At 42.2% G+C, this 19212-nt stretch overlaps 1 protein-coding gene across 1 annotated transcript in view; it reads left to right on the top strand.

The window, feature by feature from the left end:
* LOC115222148 (methanethiol oxidase) overlaps nucleotides 1-18592 on the top strand; it is a 29593-nt gene extending 11001 nt beyond the window's left edge. The window contains exons 3-11 of the mRNA XM_029792287.2: nucleotides 525-710; nucleotides 2417-2528; nucleotides 5007-5177; nucleotides 6912-7093; nucleotides 8947-9022; nucleotides 10286-10407; nucleotides 12072-12137; nucleotides 13759-13904; nucleotides 18327-18592. Coding sequence (XP_029648147.1) covers nucleotides 525-710; nucleotides 2417-2528; nucleotides 5007-5177; nucleotides 6912-7093; nucleotides 8947-9022; nucleotides 10286-10407; nucleotides 12072-12137; nucleotides 13759-13904; nucleotides 18327-18528 — 1263 coding nt within the window. The 3' untranslated portion in view covers nucleotides 18529-18592. The remainder of the gene's footprint in view (nucleotides 1-524; nucleotides 711-2416; nucleotides 2529-5006; nucleotides 5178-6911; nucleotides 7094-8946; nucleotides 9023-10285; nucleotides 10408-12071; nucleotides 12138-13758; nucleotides 13905-18326) is intronic.
* The last annotated feature ends 620 nt before the right edge of the window (nucleotides 18593-19212 follow it).

The raw sequence follows: 19212 nt of genomic DNA, 5'->3' as shown, positions 1-19212 counted from the left end.
TACCAAAGAGTGAAACCGGTTAAGTAAATAAAAATCGTTTAAATTGCATTTTCAAACCTTTTTTCATATATAATCCCACTCGTGCGATACCCCACAACTCAACTTTTTTTTATATATATATATATATATCATCGTGATCACCGTGACCGACCGGGCTATTAGATGTTGCTTCACATTGCTGGTCACAATGCGCTTTTGCATTGTTTTAGCCTTCAAATGATGCCACCCCACTGGCTAAGCGAGCAGGCCAACAGAAGAAGGAGTGAGAGAAAGTTGTGGCGAAAGGGTACAGCAGGGATCGCCACCACCCCCTGCTGGAACCTTGTGGAGCTTTAGGTGTTTTTGCTTAATAAACACTCACAACGCCCGGTCTGGGAATTGAAACCGCAATCCTACGACCGCGAGTCTGCTGCCTTAACCACTGGGCCATTACGCCTCTACACACGCACGCGTATGTTTGTGCATGTATGTTTCTAATTACTTACAGTTACTGAATTAAAAAATGTGATAACTTTGATATACAGGTCATCCATCGTTTGAAAATGCCACACATTGGAGATGAAATGCACCATTTTGGCTGGAATTCTTGTTCCAGTGCTTGCAACGATGCATCCAAGAAAAGGGACAAAATTATTTTACCCTGTCTACTGAGCGACCGCATCTACGTTGTGGATATTAAGGACAATTCGAGAGAACCCAAATTATATCGAGTAAGTCTGAGTTATCTTATGTTTTCATACACTCTTTTACTGTGTGTGTGTGTGTGTGTGTGTTTAATTGAAAGGGACGAAAGAGAGCACTTTCCTCTTTGGACAAGCCCTCATCATGCTTTTCCGAGTTGCACTTGAAAAGGAAAATGAGGGCAGAGAGGGAAGTACTATCTTTCAGCAAATTTGTTGAAAGGTGGGTCAGAGTTGCAACCATGGTCCGAGTGGATGGGCCTACTCTGAGCCTGTGCCTGTAGACTGAAAAAGGAGGATGAAGAGAGGACACTTGCCCTAGTGGTCAGGGTAACCTTGGTTTTGTGGGATTTTCACAAATGGCCCTTGCAAGTCTCCTGCTTTTAGGGAATTATTCATTGTTGAAGTTTGATAGCATTGTCCTCCTTGTAATCCCAGATTATATTGTCTTGCACCACCTCCAATGATGTTATGAGCCCTTTGTGGTTAATAAAGAAAACATCATCATCATCATTTTCATGATCATAATTATTGGTGAGCATTTCTTTCAGCTTTACATTCATCATCATTCAATGTCCATTGTCGATGCTGGCATGGGTTGGACGGTTTGACCAGGACTGGTAAACTGGAGTGCTGCACTAGACTCCAGTCCGATTTGGCATGGTTTCTATGGCTGGGTGCCCTTCCTAGTGCCAACACTCCAACAGTGTAATGGGTGCTCTTAGTGCCACCAGTACGGGTGCCAGTTGTGTGTCACCAGTATCTGCCATGGCTATGATTTCATTTGATTTGATGGGTCTTCTTCTCAACCACATCATATTGCCAAAGGTTTTGATCATTTGTCATTGCCTCCGTGAGGCCCAATGCACGAAAGGTGCTTTTTATGTGCCACCAGCACAGGTGCTAGTTATGTGACACTGGCATTGGCAAACTTGCTTCCATGAGGCCCAATGCTTGAAAGGTGCTTCTTATATGCCACCACCATGGGTGCAAGTTCTGTGAGAAGACGTTGCTGTTGCCTTGGTAGAGGTTTGCACCCTCTGAGTGCTCTTGTTGCAGCTGCTGTTGTTGTTGTTGAGTGAGAGAGCAGTGTCTGCCATCAAAGTGACTCTGGGGTAAAATATACGAAGCCCAGTATACCCATCATGACTACCCGTCTGATAAAGGTACACTAGGCACATGCATCACAACCATATGTGAGTGACATGGTGATCTCATATCAAGATAAACAGCACATGACCTTGCAGGTGGGGCCCAGTTAGAATTTTCTTCTGATCGAGTAACCCATCCCGCTCAAAAGGTCCCTGAATAAGGGTTGTTTAAGGATGTTGAACGAAACACCCATGTTTCCAGAGGTGAATTACTCAAACCCCAAAGAATTCCTCTCAACACATGGCCATGATGCTCCCCCACTACTTCTGCTCTTGATCACAGATGCACATATCGTCAACCACTAAGGGACATGGTCAACTGGTTACGGTCAAACTGCTGACAAGCAAATCTGTGGTATTGAGCAGAATATTTGCTGTAGCCCATCTTTTATACCAAGACAAAACAATGTACATGATAACACTTCCAATCAGTTAAGATCAGAAACCATGAGAGCCACTGCCTGGTACTGCATTAGGGCATTTTATTATTACTATCATTACGTTTTAGTCTTTTACATTTTATATTCTTTTATTTTTCCCTTTGTTTCATCCCTCTCCCTGCTTAATTTTTTTTTCTTCCACAAGGAATTGAACAACCTTCGTGACTGGGACTGTTCTGCCCCTCATACTTCTCACTGTCTGGGAAGCGGAATGGTAATGATCAGTTGTATGGGCGATGCAGTCGGCAACCATAAAGGTAAGTTCCATATTTTCCATTGTGTTCAATGGAAGAATGTCAAAGAGGAAACTTGAATTGGATTAAAAGAATAAAAAAAAAAAAACCAGTAGAGCGCAGAAGTGGCTGTGTGGCAAGTAGCTTGCTTACCAACCACATGGTTCCGGGTTCAGTCCCACTGCGTGGCACCTTGGGCAAGTATCTTCTGCTATAGCCCCGGGCCGACCAAAGCCTTGTGAGTGGCTTTGGTGGACGGAAACTGAAAGAAGCCTGTCATATATGTATATATATATATATATATGTATGTGTGTATATATGTTTGTGTGTCTGTGTTTGTCCCCTTAGCATTGCTTGACAACTGATGCTGGTGTGTTTACGTCCCTGTCACTTAGCGGTTCGGCAAGAGAGACCGATAGAATAAGTACTGGGCTTACAAAGAATAAGTCCCGGGGTCGATTTGCTCGACTAAAGGCGGTGCTCCAGCATGGCCGCAGTCAAATGACTGAAACAAGTAAAAGAGAGAGAGCAGTGGACAAAATTCTTGTCCTGTTCATTTATGTTCCTTTAGGTTCTGTGTTCAAATCCCACAGAAGTCAGCTTTTCTTTTCATCCTTGCAGGCTTGATAGAATAAAGTACTAGTCAATAATTCATCATCATCATTTAATATCTGTGTTCCATACTAGCATCGGTGGGATGGTACCACAAGAGCCGGCCAGGCCAAAGCCTGCACCAGACTTTTATGACTGTGTTGCTAGGGTTTTTACAGCTGGATGCCCATCTTTCTCTGTCCGGCCAGGTAACCTTGTACTTCCTCTACAACAAGACACCTGTATCTGTCTCACTATAACCTTTTCATCATCACCACCTCCAATGCTTCTTCCCCTTTTAAAAGTTTTTGTCCTACAAGTACTTGGTGACCCTGTCAGTGCAGGTGCCACTTAAAAGCACCCAGTCCACACTGTAAAGTGGTTGGTGTTTGGAAGGGCATCCAGCTGTAAAAATCTTGCCAAAACTGACCTCACCTGTGCTCGTGCCACATAAAAAGTACTGAGTCCACTCTGCTGAGTTGTTGATATCCAAACCCATTAAAAAACAAAGCGAAAACCACCTTGTTATATCAGAACAGGTATGGCTGTGTGGTTAAGAAGCTTGCTTCCCAACCAAATGGTGATCAGTTCACTCCTAGTTTACAGCACCTTAGCTAAGTTGAGCTGACCAGTTCCTTGTGAGTGGATTTGAAAGACAGAAATTGAAAAGAAATCCAACATATTTGTGTGTGTGTATGCTTGTATGTATATATATATATATATATATATATATATAATTCAATAATATTTTTTGCTAATCTATTTTGTTCCTCTGTCTTATCTCATGGTACGATATGAACATTTAACGTGGTTTTTAAAGTCAGGGTTTTGACTGCTATCTCGGCATGGTGGTGTCTCTCAGACACCCTGATTTTTAGTATATATATATATATATTACAAATAAGAAAATGGAGAAACACATTAGTTGGTTTATCAGCTTAGGATATCAGAATGTTGTCTTATTTAATTAACAAAACTATGTGTGCAAGTGTGTGTGTGTGCATGGGTGTGTGTGCAAGATGTGTGTTCATGATTGTTGTATCTTTGTTTTGACATCATGCAATGGTTGTAAATAAAAAAAAAAAGCTTCCAGTCCACTCTTTAAAATGGCTGCTGTTAAAAAAGGCTTCCAACACTAAAAGAGTAAAGACCCCCCCCCCCCCCACTTCGGTCAGGAATGACCATGGGATTGCACTTAGAAAGTTCTCCTCCGAGGCACAAGTCTGGGCAAAGTTGTTTTATGGAAGACCAGCAGTCGCCCATGCATACCAGCCTCTTCTCTCCACATCACCGATGTTATCCTTCCACTGTTTCCATTTCTTCCTTTACCTTGCTTTGCTCCACCTCCTCCTCTTGCTACTCCTGTTCTAACTCCTGTTGCACTTCTTGTTTCTGGGGACACCTCACTTGCATGTGACCCCCATACTCCACAGTGCTAGCAGATGGGATGAGATTGTGTTGCCAGAGGAGGTCAAACTAAGAGTGGTAGTGGAGGGAAGACCTCCCATCTGCTAGGAAAAGCAAAGGGACCCCGATACAGCTTGGCCCCAGGGACATCATCACAGCTCATTTTTACAGCTGAGTGAAATGGAGCAATGTGAAATAAAGTGTCTTGCTCAAGGACACAACACATTGTCTGGTCCAGGAATTGAACTCACTATTTCATGATTGTGAGCCTGATGCATTAACCATAGAGACCATGCTAATGCATGCAGTGAAGCCCAGTGCGTTCCTCAGACCTTTCAGGGCCTACCAAACCATCCAACTCATGCCAACATGGAACGGAAACACTAAATGAAGATGATGATGATGAGGAGGAAGAAGAAGAGCAGGAAGGTGATGATGATGATGATGATGGTGGTGAATATTCTATCATGTATCTTCCTTTTTCTCTTTTCTTTTTCTTTCCAGGATCTTTCATTCTTTTAGATGAGGATTTCAATATTGTGAGAAGATGGGAAAACCAGAAATGTGAATTTGGCTACGATTTTTGGTACCAGCCATTCCACAATGTCATGATCAGCACAGAGTGGGGGTCACCAAAATGTTGGCGCAAGAACTTTGATATTGCAGATGTGGAAAGTAAGTCATTATATTGTGTGTCATGGTAACGATCTATTTGTTGGGGATGGGGGGGGGGGGCATTATAAATTGGGAAATGGCTCTTATAATTCTTCAGAAAGCAGTAGATTGTCAGAAGCATTAGAATATTGGATAGAATACTTCATGGAGTACCATCAATGTGTATGTTGTATAAGCAGGAGAAGTCCTGACTCTACATGTGGTTTTTATCCTCATTTGTGATACTTTTAAAGTACTGTTGATGGTCCGAAAGGTGAAGTGATGGTCACAGTACTCTCTCTCTCTCTCTCTCTCTCTCTCTCACTCTCTCTCTCTCTCTCTCTCTATATATATATATATATATATATATATATATATATATATATATCACCGTGATCATCGTGACTGACCAGGCTATCAGATGTTGCTGCACATCGCTGGTCACAATGCGCTTCGCATTGTTTTAGCCTTCAAATGAGGCCACCACGCTGGCTAAGCGAGCAGGCCACCAGAAGAAGGAGTGAGAGAAAGTTGTAGTGAAAGAGTACAGCAGGGATCACCACCACCCCACCTGCTGGAGCCTATGGAGCTTTAGGTGTTTTTGCTCAATAATCACTCGCAACGCCCGGTCTGGGAATCATAACCGCAATCCTACGACCGCGAGTCCACTGCCCTAACCACTGGGCCATTGCGCCCCCCCCATATATATATATATATATATTACTGGTGAAGGCCTGTTTATAGGGTTACTCTGGGTTTCTCACCATAAAGAGTATCTTTATGGCCTGTCATCAGACCCTAAGACTTGTTGGTCTGTGGCCTCTTTAAAGTATGGAGGGGGAAACGAACCGGATGTAAACAGTGGGTGTTATCTCCCTCTTCTGGTGGTCATCAGCTTCTGGCTATGTCGTCCTTCTTCAGCTACGTCACCATGCTCACCTCTTGAGATTCAATATCTTGCAAGCTTCATGGCAACCCCATTAGTGTTGGTGGCAAGGGAAATGCACCCAGTAACATGCTGTAAAGTGGTTGGTGTTAGGAAGGGCATCCAGCTATAGAAACCTTATCGAAGCGGAGACCAGAGTATGATGTGGTCCTTGGGCCTATTGGATCCTGTCAAACCATCCAACCAATGTCAGCATGGAATATTGATATTACATGACGATGATGGCAGACATTCTGAGTTCAAATTACATTCAGGTCAACTTTGCCTTTCATCCATTCTGGGGCAATAATAAAAAAGGAACCAATTCAGAGCAGTGGCTTTTTGGAACTCTTAGAGGGTCAGACGAGATACCTTGTGGTATTTGTACCAGATCTTAGTGTTCTGAGATCAATGCTTGCACTAACATTTTTGGAACTCTTAGAGGGTCAGACGAGATACCTTGTGGTATTTGTACCAGATCTTAGTGTTCTGAGATCAATGCTTGCAATAACATTTTTGGAACTCTTAGAGGGTCAGACGAGATACCTTGTGGTATTTGTACCAGATCTTTGTGTTCTGAGATCAATGCTTGCACTAACATTTTTGGAACTCTTAGAGGGTCAGACGAGATACCTTGTGGTATTTGTACCAGATCTTAGTGTTCTGAGATCAATGCTTGCAATAACATTGAGGTCAAGTTGTGTTAGCTCTAAAACTGGTGACCTTTCTCGTGGACAACTTCCATGAAGATGCAGCCTTCAGATGTAGAGGCATGTTCACCTGATCCCCAATCAGCCAAATGACCTCCTCTTTTAATTATTTAATTCCAGAGGAATACGGCAGAAGTTTAAATGTCTACAACTGGACAACTCGTGACCTCGAACAGGTCATCGATTTAGGACAAGATGGTCTGATCCCGCTGGAAATTCGTTTCCGTCATGATCCAGAATCACCTGAAGGATTTGTCGGATGTTGTTTGGGTTCATCCGTTTACAGGATCTTCAAAGCACAGGTAACTCACTTCATTTTGTGTGCATTATCTAATGTGCCAGGTGTGGCATATGCATTTACCTATTATATAAATACTAGCTGTATCACCTGGCATTGCTTTGGTTTGTTTTGACCCTTTAGAATTGGAATTTTTGAAAAGTAAAAATTTTGCATTATGTAGCTTGTTATATTCTCTTTAAGTGAACATTTTTCTGGTTGAAATACACCGAAAAATGACAACACAGCAGTCAAAAAAATTGTAAAAAATGGGGATTTTCATAGAAAAAAAGCACCTTTTTGATGTAAATAATTTTTGGTGCTAACATGGTTCAATTTGAATTTTATCTTCTACGGAAGGAAGAGCAAGCCTTCTTCTATCATACTCTCAATTTTAGTCAATTTGCGCTGCAGGGTCTCGGAGGAGATAGTGTTAGTTGAAGGCTACCAAATCTGCCATACACAGACAACTTCAGCTTTATATATAGAGAGAGATAATAAATCATGCAGTTCACTTGAGAAAAGACTGACCATTCTAAATTGTAAATATATGTAAAATATTGTCTATAAACATAACAACCAACCTTGTTGTTACCATATTTCTGTTGAGATGCTCTGTGTTTCTTTCAATTACTTTAAATATAACAAAGAATTTAGTAAAATAACTTAGTTATCATTCAGCTATTGTTGGGGACACAAATTGTGACTAAGGTTTGGTGGAAGATTTTAATTCAAAACTTATGAAAACAAAACATTTGTACTACAGAGCCAGAACCGGTTTCAGCCGGGTTGGTAATGAAAGGGTTAAAAAAATATCATGGTGACTTTAACCCTTTCATTACTGTATTTATTTTGAGATGCTCTGTTTCTTTCAATTAATTTTAAATCTAACAAAGAATTCAGTAAAATAACTCAGTTATCATTCAGTTAGTGTTGGGGACACAAATTGTGACTAAGGTTTGGTGGAAGATTTTACAACAAAATTTATGAAAACAAGACATTTGTACTGAGAGCCAGAGCTGGTTTCAGCTGGGTTGGTATCAAAAGGGTTAATTATAACAAAGAATTTAGTAGAATAACTTAGTTATCATTCAGCTAGTGTTAGGAACATAAATTTTGACTAAGGTTTGGTGGAAGATTTTAGAACAAAATTTACGAAAACAAGACATTTCTACTGAGAGCCAGAGCTGAGTTGGTATCAAAATTCTTTGTTATAATTATTCTAACAAAGAATTTAGTAGAATAACTTGGTTACAATTCAAAAGCCTGGTGCAGCTCCCTGGCCTGCCAGTTCCTGTCAAACCATCCAACCCATGTTGGCAGGGAAAATGGATGTTAAATGATGATAATGATGTATGTGTGTTTCTTTCTGTCTGTGTTTGTTCCCAACTACTGCTTGACAACCAGTGTTGGTGTGTTTACATTCCCGCCAGTGGCACGTAAAATGCACCAATCCGATCATGGCTGTTGCCAGCCTCACCTGGCACCTGTGCCAGTGGCACGTAAAAAGCATCCACTACACTCATGGAGTGGTTGGCGTTAGGAAGGGCATCCAGCCGTAGAAACACTGCCAGATCAGACTGGAGCCTGGTGCAGCCTTCTGGCTTCCCAGATCCCCAGTCGAACCGTCCAACCCATGCTAGCATAGACAACGGACGTTAAACGATGATGATGTAATGTAGCAGTTTGGCAAAATAGACCAAAAGAATAAGTACTAAGCTTTAAAAAGGTCCTAGGGCCGATTCATTCAACCAGAATTCTTTAAGGTCTTGCCCAAGCATGACCGCAATCTAATATCTGAAACAAGTAAAAGATACAAATATTTGTTTGTGTGTGTGTCAGTGTGTATATGATATTTTGTTTTTTTTATATGAACAGAATAAGTGGGCAGCAGAAAAAGTCATACAGGTTCCTCCTAAGACCGTCGAGAACTGGATTTTGCCAAATATGCCAGGTAATTTTATTTTTTGTTCTTGTACATAGAATTCCTTCAAAATCTATTGCAGTCTGGATCCCCGACTTGCTCTAAGAAATATACTTTACAAGCAAAACTATGGACCGTGACTGGAAGAAACCCTTCGAAAGCAGGAAAGCTTAAGGGTTCAACGATGCATGAAGACATCATTTGTGTTTGGGATGATGTTAAAAGCTGTCCATTTTGTATGAATTCCTACAAACTGAACAGCTTTATGTGCTGTGTGGTGCTATGACCTTTTGTTTAACCCTTTAGCATTTAATCCGGCCATAACCGGCCCAAATATTCCACCTGTTTTATGTTAAAACTGTCTGGATCCTTCCTCTCACACCTACCCTACAATGTCATTTTAAAAATACATAGCCACACCCTTTAAATTTTGAGGTTACAAAATAATTTGTGATTAATTCAAAAGAGTATGAATTAAATAAGCAATAAATTTCACAAAGAAATCTGAATGCTAAAGGGTTAAAAGAAAATCTCCACATCGTCAGATTCTGGAAGGCAGAATGATGGTGATAGTGGTGAGGGAAGGAATTAAGTGTTTGTATATGTGGTTATATTGTGTGGGGACATGCATGCCAAGTAATTAACCCAACATTTCCTTTGTGTCATAAGGGCCGATCAAAAAATGGTTGAAGTAGGCTTGTACTCTGCCGAAGTACAACAGCAATGACTGTCCAACAGAGGTCGGAATATTCTTACCTGAGTGGTGCAAAGATGTCATCTGCCAGAAATAGGGAATCACAGACAAATAATGGTGGATCTGATGTTTGTTTGTTCCTTCTCGATCCATGCCTGGCTCATAAGGGCCGGTTTCCCGGTTTCCTTGGCGTATAGGTTCCCCACCTGGACGGGACGCCGGTCCGTCGCAGGTGAGCTGCAAGATGCAGGAGGAAAGAGTGAGAGAAAGTTGTGGTGAAAGAGTCAGCAGAAGTTCGCCTTTACCTTCTGCCGGAACCGCGTGGAGCTTAGGTGTTTCGCTCATAAACACACACATCGCCTGGTCTGAGATTCAAACCCGTGATCCCTCTACCGCGAGTCCGCTGCTCTAACCACTAGGCCATGTGCCTCCACAAATAATGGTGGATGTCGTGACTATACCACCATATCTGGCTTGACCTGATCTGAACAATATGTGGTTGGGGGAAAGAAAAGCCTGACCATACCTACGTAATATCTTCATGTTTTTTCTCTTCAGATATTTCTCTAAACATTTTCTTTTTTCCTTCCAACTCCAAGGTCTCATAACTGATATTATCGTGTCTTTGGACGACCGATTCCTGTATTTTAGTAACTGGCTGCATGGTGATGTCAGGCAATATGACATCACCAATGGTAAGAAACCAATTTTGGTTGGCCAGGTGAGTATTTTTATTGTTTCATATTTTTCTCTCTTTAACCCTTTTGATACCAACCCACCTGAAAACAGCTCCGAGTACAAATGTCTTGTTTTCATAAGTTTTGAATGAAAATCTTCCACCAAACCTTAATCACAATTTATGTTCCTAACACTAGCTTAACTCTTTTGTTACCATATCTCTGTTGAGATGCTCTGTGTTTCTTTCAATTAATTTTAAGTATAACAAAGAATTTAGTAAAATAACTTAGTTATCATTCAGCTAGTGTTAGGAACATAAATTGTGACTAAGGTTTGGTGGAAGATCTTTATTCAAAACTTATGAAAAACAAGACATTTGTACTACGGAGCCAGAGGTGCTTTCAGCCAGGTTGGTATCAAAAGGGTTAAAGACATGTAACTTTTTTGCTTTAAGTTTCAAGAGAAAATTAATTCTGATGTTTGTCATCAGCAAAATGAAATCAGTGGAGAGAATTGGAAAAAAATTTGATGCTAGGAAGGATTTTAAGATCATCATCATCACCGTTTAATGTCTATATTCCATGCATGCATGGGTAGAATGGTTTCAGCTGTCTATTCAAGCATAGCAGCCTGTCAGTAGTCTCAATTCCCTGTCATCCCCTCTTTGAGTCCCAATGTCACACACTAACCTTTCATCCTGTGACATGAGTTCCCCTCCTCCAATGCCCTTCCCCTCTCATAATTCCTTGCCTTGTGAGTTACTTGGTGACCCTGCCAATGCTGGTGCCACATAAAAAACATCCAGTCCACACTGTAAAGTGGTTGGCATTGGAAGAGCTTCCAGCTGTAAAAATCATGCCAAAACTAACCTCACCTGTGCTAGTGCCACGTAAAAAGCACTCAGTACATTCAGCAGAGCAGTAAGTGTTAGGAAGAGCATACAACCGTAAAAACGCTGCCAGAACAGACACAGTAGCCTAGGGTAGTTTTTCTACCTGGCTGGCCCCTGTCAACCATCCTACCCATGCATGCATGGAATGCAGACGTTAAATGATGATGATGATATATGTTTGCCAGGCGGCGAGCTGGCAGAAACGTTAGCTTGCCAGGAGAAATGCTTAGCAGTATTTCGTCTGCCGCTACGTTCTGAGTTCAAATTCCGCTGAGGTCGACTTTGCCTTTCATCCTTTCGGGGTCAATTAAATAAGTACCAGTTACACACTGGGGTCGATACAATTGACTTAATCCGTTTGTACTCTCTGTGTTTAGCCCCTTGTGGGTAGTAAAGAAATAGGTATTTCGTCTGCCGTTACGTTCTGAGTTCAAATTCCACCGAGGTCGACTTTGCCTTTAATCCTTTCGGGGTCGATTAAATAAGTACCAGTTACACACTGGGGTCGATGTAATCGACTTAATCCGTTTGTCTGTCCTTGTTTGTCCTCTCTATGTTTAGCCCCTTGTGGGTAGTAAAGAAATAGGTATTTCTTCTGCCGCTGCGTTCTGAGTTCAAATTCCACCGAGGTCGACTTTTCCTTTCATTTTTTCGGGGTCGATAAATTAAGTACCAGTTAAGCACTGGGGTCGATATAATCGACTTAATCCGTTTGTCTGTCCTTGTTTGTCCTCTCTATGTTTAGCCCCTTGTGGGTAGTAAAGAAATAGATATATGTTTGCCATTTAATATATTCTGTTGTATCAAATTTTCAGCTGTTTCTTGGAGGCTCCATTCTGTCTGATAGTAAAGTCAAGGTTATCAAAGATGAAGAACTGAAAGTAAGTAAAACTCATTTTGTTGTTTGTGTGCATGAGTGCGTCTGTAGGTGCATGCAAGTGTGTGTGTGGATATGTCTGTGTGTCTATCTGCCTCTGTGTATGTGTGTGTAGCTCCATGTATGTTGTTGTAGTTCTCTTTCTTCCTATTTGTGTGTGTGGTGCAAGCTTGGTTATGTGGTTAAGAAGTTTGCTTTGCAATAATAAGGTCCCTGTTTCAATCCCAATGCATGGAACCATGGGAGCGTATCTTCTATGCTAGCCTGAAGTTGGCTTGGGCCTTTTTAGTAATGAGGCCTGAATCTCCGGCCCCTCCCTTCGGTGCTTCTACAACGGTGCTTAAGGTGGTTCAGTCATGCGGCCCGGCGTCCAGAGGGTGAACTGATTCGCGATGTCCTCCTCCCAAGCCCATTTCCCAACTGGTGCAAACGCACGGGCGGGCAGCTAAAGACCTGGGCAACGACGATAAAAGAGGACCTCTCCGAACTCTCAGGTCCGCAGGTGGTCAGTCTATGCAGATGGAACCGTGAATGGCTCGCTATCTCCAGTGCCCTCGCACAGGACCATCGAGCGTGGGCTGCCATGGTTCGTGATGCCATCAGGACCAGAGAAGAAGCTGGCTCAACCCGCCCTGGGTGAACACCGTCACAAGGACAAGTAAATAAGTAATGAGGCGGTGGAAGCAGAAAGATGGACTCTACCACTTAAATTCAAAAAGTCAGCCTTGTTACACAATGTGTCTCCCAAATTATACCTGACTGAGGATTATGGGAAGAGCACAAGTGCTTGTGGAACACTGTCACTAATTTAGTAAATTACTCTTTCACCACAACTTTCTCTCACTCTTCCTTCCTACTTCTGCCACAAAGCAGAAGAACCATGGTGTAACCCACTAATGTGTGGTAAACTTTCAGATCCTAGTCTAGATTGCGAATCCTCTGTACCCCAGGATGGTTCAGCTCTCCACCCGTTAAAAAAGCCACCATTTACAGAATGAGGATAACAACATAGCTTTCGCGCCTGTGCAACCGCCAGTCTATTGCGTGTGGTGGGTGGATCTTCAAGTTGCCACACACATTCTTAATAGCTTAGAGTAGGCTCGAATTAGAGATTATTCTTTGTGGCTAATAGGATGAGTCCTGATTGGAGGAAGAAGAAGAAGACGACGACGGCAGCAACAACAGTGGAGGCGCAATGGCCCAGTGGTTAGGGCAGCAGACTCGCGGTTGGAGGATCGCGGTTTCAATTCCCAGACCGGGCGTTGTGTGTGTTTATTGAGCGAAAGCACCTAAAGATCCATGAGGCTCCAGCAGTGGGTGGTGGCGACCCCTGTTGTACTCTTTCGCTCCAACTTTCCCTCACTCTTTCTTCCTGTTTCTTATTCCCGACTTCCTACGCAGCCGCTGAGCCTGGATGCGCATTCATTCATCCGTCGATGCTTTCCGTGTCGGGAGTTGACCTGCTTTCTCTTCTGCGGGTCTTACGAATAGCAAAGGGCCACGTTTCGGACTTCTCCCACTGCGAGCACTGGGACGAAGACCGCTTCGCTCAACAAACAAACAAACAGTAGCAACAGCAATTTCAATTATATTTTTCCCTCTTTTCTATTCCCATCCTCTGCCAGACACAACCAGATCCTTTGTACATCAACAACAAGAGAGTGTATGGTTCTCCACAGATGTTGCAGTTGAGTCTTGATGGTAAACGACTCTACGTGACATTTTCACTCTATAGTGGTTGGGACCAACAGTTTTATCCGGAAATGACAAAGTAAGTTCATTTATTGTTAATATAATTAACACCGTTATTATCACTAATTAAAAATGTAATAAATTTGCAAATAAATTCTCCTTCTCCCTTCTTAAATGATGAAGAGGATTTATATATATATATACATATATATATATGTAATATAATATGTGACAATTATTCGGTTGTCATAGTAAGACTCCGAGTTTCGGATGTTGGGGCAGAAACCTGCTCTGGCATCTCTTCAGTTATTGAGGCAATCGATAACTGACGAGATACTGGAGCAGGTTTATATATTTACATATATACGATGGGCTTCTTTCACTTTCCGTCTACCAAATCCACTCACAAGGCTTTGGTCGGCCCGAGGCTATAGTAAAAGACACTTGCCCAAGGTGCCACACTGGGACTGAACACAGAACCATGTGGTTGGTAAGCAAGCTACTTACCACACAGTCACTCCTGCGCCTTTTATATATAAAAAAGGTGGGGCGAAAGAGATAAAGAGAAAGAAAAAAGTTTTTTTTTTACAAATCCTGTCGAAGTACATGAAGGAATTTTTTTCTCAACTTCAGTTATTGTGTATAAGTATTGTCACCATGTTTTTTGCACATTTTTGTGTATATATATCTGTATGTATGTGTGTGTGTGTTCGAGCATGATCATTACCAACGTCGCCTTACTGGCACGTGAAAAATCATTCAAGCGAGGTCATTGCCAGGTGGCATGTAAAAAACACCATTTCAAGCGTGGCCGTTGCCAGTACTGCCTGACTGGCCCTCGTGCCAGTGGCACGTAAAAGCACCCACTACACTCTTGGAGTGGTTGGCGTTAGGAAGGGCATCCAGCTGTAGAAACTCTGCCAGATCAAGATTGAAGCCTGGCGCAGCCATCTGGTTCGCCAGCCCTCAGTCAAATCGTCCAACCCATGCTGGCATGGAAAGCGGACGTTAAATGATGATGATGATGTGTATACACATACCCACACTCATACATCATCATCAGTCATCTGCAGATGAAACTATAACATCTTTCACTCTCCACCTCCAATCCATCTTTGACCCCCACCAAGACTTTGATTTCAGATTCAGAGTTTTATTCCAGAATCTTCTCTGAGCATTTTTGGCAAGATCTTCGTTCTTGCTCCTCTGTGCCACCAACCTCCGAACGATTACCAAAATAAAAGCTTTGAACCTCGTTAGTCCCCAGCTCTGTGACAATGGTCAGCAAAGCATAACCTTCTCTGCCGGATGGTGTCTAATGGTTGTGCCAGGCCTCAGTATACCTCTCTATTGGTTCTATGCTCTCTCTCATTCTCAATAGTTTAACTTATAATCCATCAATTTTTATCTCTAGGTTTCATGTTATAATCCAAGATTCTGAATTGAATAGCAGAATACATTTTTTTCTTCACATGCCCCAAAGAATTTAAGTTTTAGTTTTCTGTCCATATTCCATATTTTGCCCAGCTTATTTATTGCAGGGGCATAAGGGCCAGTCAGGAGGTACTGGCAACGGCCACGCTCAAATGGTGTTTTTTACATGCCACCTGCACAGGAGCCAGTCCAGTGGCACTGGCAACGACCTCACTTGAATGTTTTTTCACGTGCCAATGGCACAATTGCCAGTAAGGCGACACTGGTAACGATCACGCTCAAATGGTGCTTTTTACATGCCACCTGCACAGGAGCCAGTTAGCTGCTCTGGCAACGTTCATGCTCGGATGATGCTCTTAGCAGTCCACTAGCACGGATGCCAGTCATCGAATTTGATTTCAAATGATGAAGAAAATTGTATTAGTTGATTCAATTTCCTACAAGAATATATATATAGTTATAAATATGTAGGGTAATTACTTTATTTTTTTATAATTTCTTTTGAAAAATAACTGCATGCCCTCTGTCGGGCTTGTGAAAAGTGCTTTGTCTTCTTGTCACTGAAACCCCAAACCGGCCTCTGTCTCCAAAGGGTTAGCATGTATAATCAGGAGATTGAGAAGTGTGTGTGAAGAAAAACATCTTAAAATCTGTTTCACTCATTTCTTTATCTAAATATTGGCCTTCTGACCTAATTTCTTCTCTTTTTGTTTTTTCTCTTTTTCGTTTTACTGCTAAAGGGAAATTTAAGCAAAGTACATGGTTAGTGTCTGAGTAAAATATTTATCTTATTCATAAAAAAAAAAATTCAGAATTTTGGGCGAGTGTTCTTTTACTAGATTCCATTCCCATCTCTGCATTGTGTGTGTGGTGTGGGGGGGGGGGGTGGGGTGGGGTGATTTTTTTTTTTTTTATGGAATTCTACTTTTTTGCCTTCAAACTTTTAGGTCACTTATTATCAGTATACGACAGACAAACAGATATCTTAGATATTGTTTCAAAGGCTCAGTGAACCAGTTACAAAATGACGTAACAACCACCGCTACTACTACCACTGCAACCATCACCACCACCAAGGTTACTACTACCGTTAGTAATAATAATAATCAACCCCACCGCCACCACCGCAAACAACTATAACGTCAACACTAACAACACCTACCTCCCTCCCTCCCTCCCTCCCTGTCACCAGTGCTACTCTCACTCACTACCAACAGCAACAACAACAACAGCCCCCCCCCATTCATCCCTCCCACCACAGCACCCTTTGTAACGACAACAGCAACACTTAAAAGTAACAACACTATCCCCACCACCACCACCACCACCACCACCACCAACAACAACATCAACATTATCGCTACAACGACGTCACTATCATGACCACCATCACTAATACCACCACTGCCACCACCACCACCAACAACAACACTGTCATCCCACCACCACCATCACTACCATCACCACCACCACCAACAACAACAACAACACCACCACCACTACCAACAAGAACAACATCACTAATACCACCACCATCACCACCACCACAATCACTACAACAACATCACTAATACCACCACCATCACCACCACCAACAAGAACAACAACATCACTAATACCACCACCACCAACAACAACAACACCACTATCACCATCACCATCACCACCACCAACAACAACATCACCACCACTACCACTATCACTACGACATCACTAATACCACCACCACCAACAACAACACTATCACTACAACGACATCACTATCATGACCACCATCGCTAATACCACCACTGCCACCACCACCACCACCACCAACAACAACAACAACATCACCACCACCACTGCCACCAGCATGTATATATGTAGAGGGGTGCAACTGGAGTAAAAACGAATTGGCAAAGGGATGAAACCGGTCGGCTGTCTGCTTCAAATGGGTCCAACAGACTGCTCTCTGCATCTGTGGCGTTTTACGTATTTCTGGCTTACAAAGCAATGTAGTATAAACATTCAAACACCATGCACTATCTTTATGAATTCTGCTGCATTTCACATGGAATCTTTGGTCCTCCAAAGTCATCTTGGTGTATAAGTTGACCTTGTTCTTTTTTGGTTGTAAATTTTTGTTTGAAAAATTTGGTTTCATCATCATCTTCGTTTAGCGTCCGCTTTCCATGCTAGTATGGGTTGGACGGTTCAACTGGGGTCTGGGAAGCCAGGAGGCTGCACCAAGCTCCAGTCTGATCTGGCAGTGTTTCCAAAGCTGGATGCCCTTCCTAATGCCAACCACTCCGTGAGTGTAGTGGGTGCTTTTTACGTGCCACCGGCACAGGTGCCAGACGAGGCTGGCAAACGGCCACGATTGGATGGTGCTTTTTACGTGCCAGACAAGGCTGGCAAACGGCCATGATCGGATGGTGCTTTTTACGTGCCACTGGAGGCAGACGGAGCTGGCAAATGGCCACGATTGGATGGTGCTTTTTACGTGCCACCGGCACAGGTGCCAGACGACGCTGGCAAACGGCCACGATTGGATGGTGCTTTTTATGTGCCACCGGCACAGGTGCCAGACGAGGCTGGCAAACGGCCACGATTGGATGGTGCTTTTTACGTGCCAGACGACGCTGGCAAACGGCCACGATTGGATGGTGCTTTTTACGTGCCACCGGCACAGGTGCCAGACGAGGCTGGCAAATGGCCATGATCGGATGGTGCTTTTTACGTGCCACTGGAGGCTGGCAAATGGCCACGATTGGATGGTGCTTTTTACGTGCCACCGGCACAGGTGCCAGGCGAGGCTGGCAAACAGCCACGATCGGATGGTGCTTTTTACATGTCACCAGCGAAGCTGGCAATGGACACAATCGGATGGTGCTTTTTACGTGCCACCAGCACGAGGCCAGTCGGGGCGGCACTGGCAACGGCCACGTTCGGATGGTTCTCTTACGTACCACCGCACTGGTATCACTGGTTTATATATAAGAAAGTATGGTACTTTATTTTTGTTTATGTTTGTTGCTATGTTCTTTGAATTTGTACTCTGTTTCAATCTCTGATTTATATTCTGTAGGAATGGTTCTGTGATGCTCCAGGTTGATGTCAACACTATCACCGGTGGCCTTACCCTCAACAGAGACTTCTGCGTGGATTTCCGTGATGAACCGGAAGGTCCAGTTTTGGCCCATGAAATGCATTATCCTGGTGGAGACTGTAGCACAGATATTTGGTTATCTGATAAGCAAAACCCCAGTTTATATCCTCACAAATTATAAAATAATGCAAAAACATAGAAAAGAAAAAATATAAAAAAACCCCCCAAAAACAAACAAATGAAATGAAATATAATAATGATGAGTACTGTATAAGAATATAAGAATAAAGAATTATAGGAATATGAGAATATAAGAATAAAGAATTATAGGAATATGAGAATATAAGAATAAAGAATTATAGGAATATGAGAATATAAGAATAAAGAATTATAGGAATATGAGAATATAAGAATAAAGAATTATAGGAATATGAGAATATAAGAATAAAGAATTATAGGAATATGAGAATATAAGAATAAAGAATTATAGGAATATGAGAATATAAGAATAAAGAATTATAGGAATAAAGAATAAGGACTATAAACAGAAGGGGAAAAATAAAAAAAAAATATCTTAATCCATGATAAGCTTTTTGTTGATAAATATATTTGTTTATTTTCAGAGGATTACCACATCTTGCGTAACTAATTGAAAATAAATTTTTTGTATCTGTGTGATTATCTTTAGATGCCCTTCGCTTGTGCGCATGTGAGAACCCTGGCTTAATAAACCAGTGACATATGAAATTGTGTAAAGTGTAATGATGGTTACTTGTGATAGGACCTTTTAGAGGAGGTCCGTGAAGATTCTACCCCTATGACCTTTTCATGAATATATATATATATTATCAATATATATATACAC

This window comes from Octopus sinensis, linkage group LG19 (genome assembly GCF_006345805.1).
Source record: "Octopus sinensis linkage group LG19, ASM634580v1, whole genome shotgun sequence".
In the NCBI taxonomy this organism is placed as follows: Eukaryota; Metazoa; Mollusca; class Cephalopoda; order Octopoda; family Octopodidae; genus Octopus; species Octopus sinensis.
The sequence above is the reverse complement of the archived record's forward strand: the minus strand, read 5'-3'. Positions and strand labels throughout refer to the sequence as shown.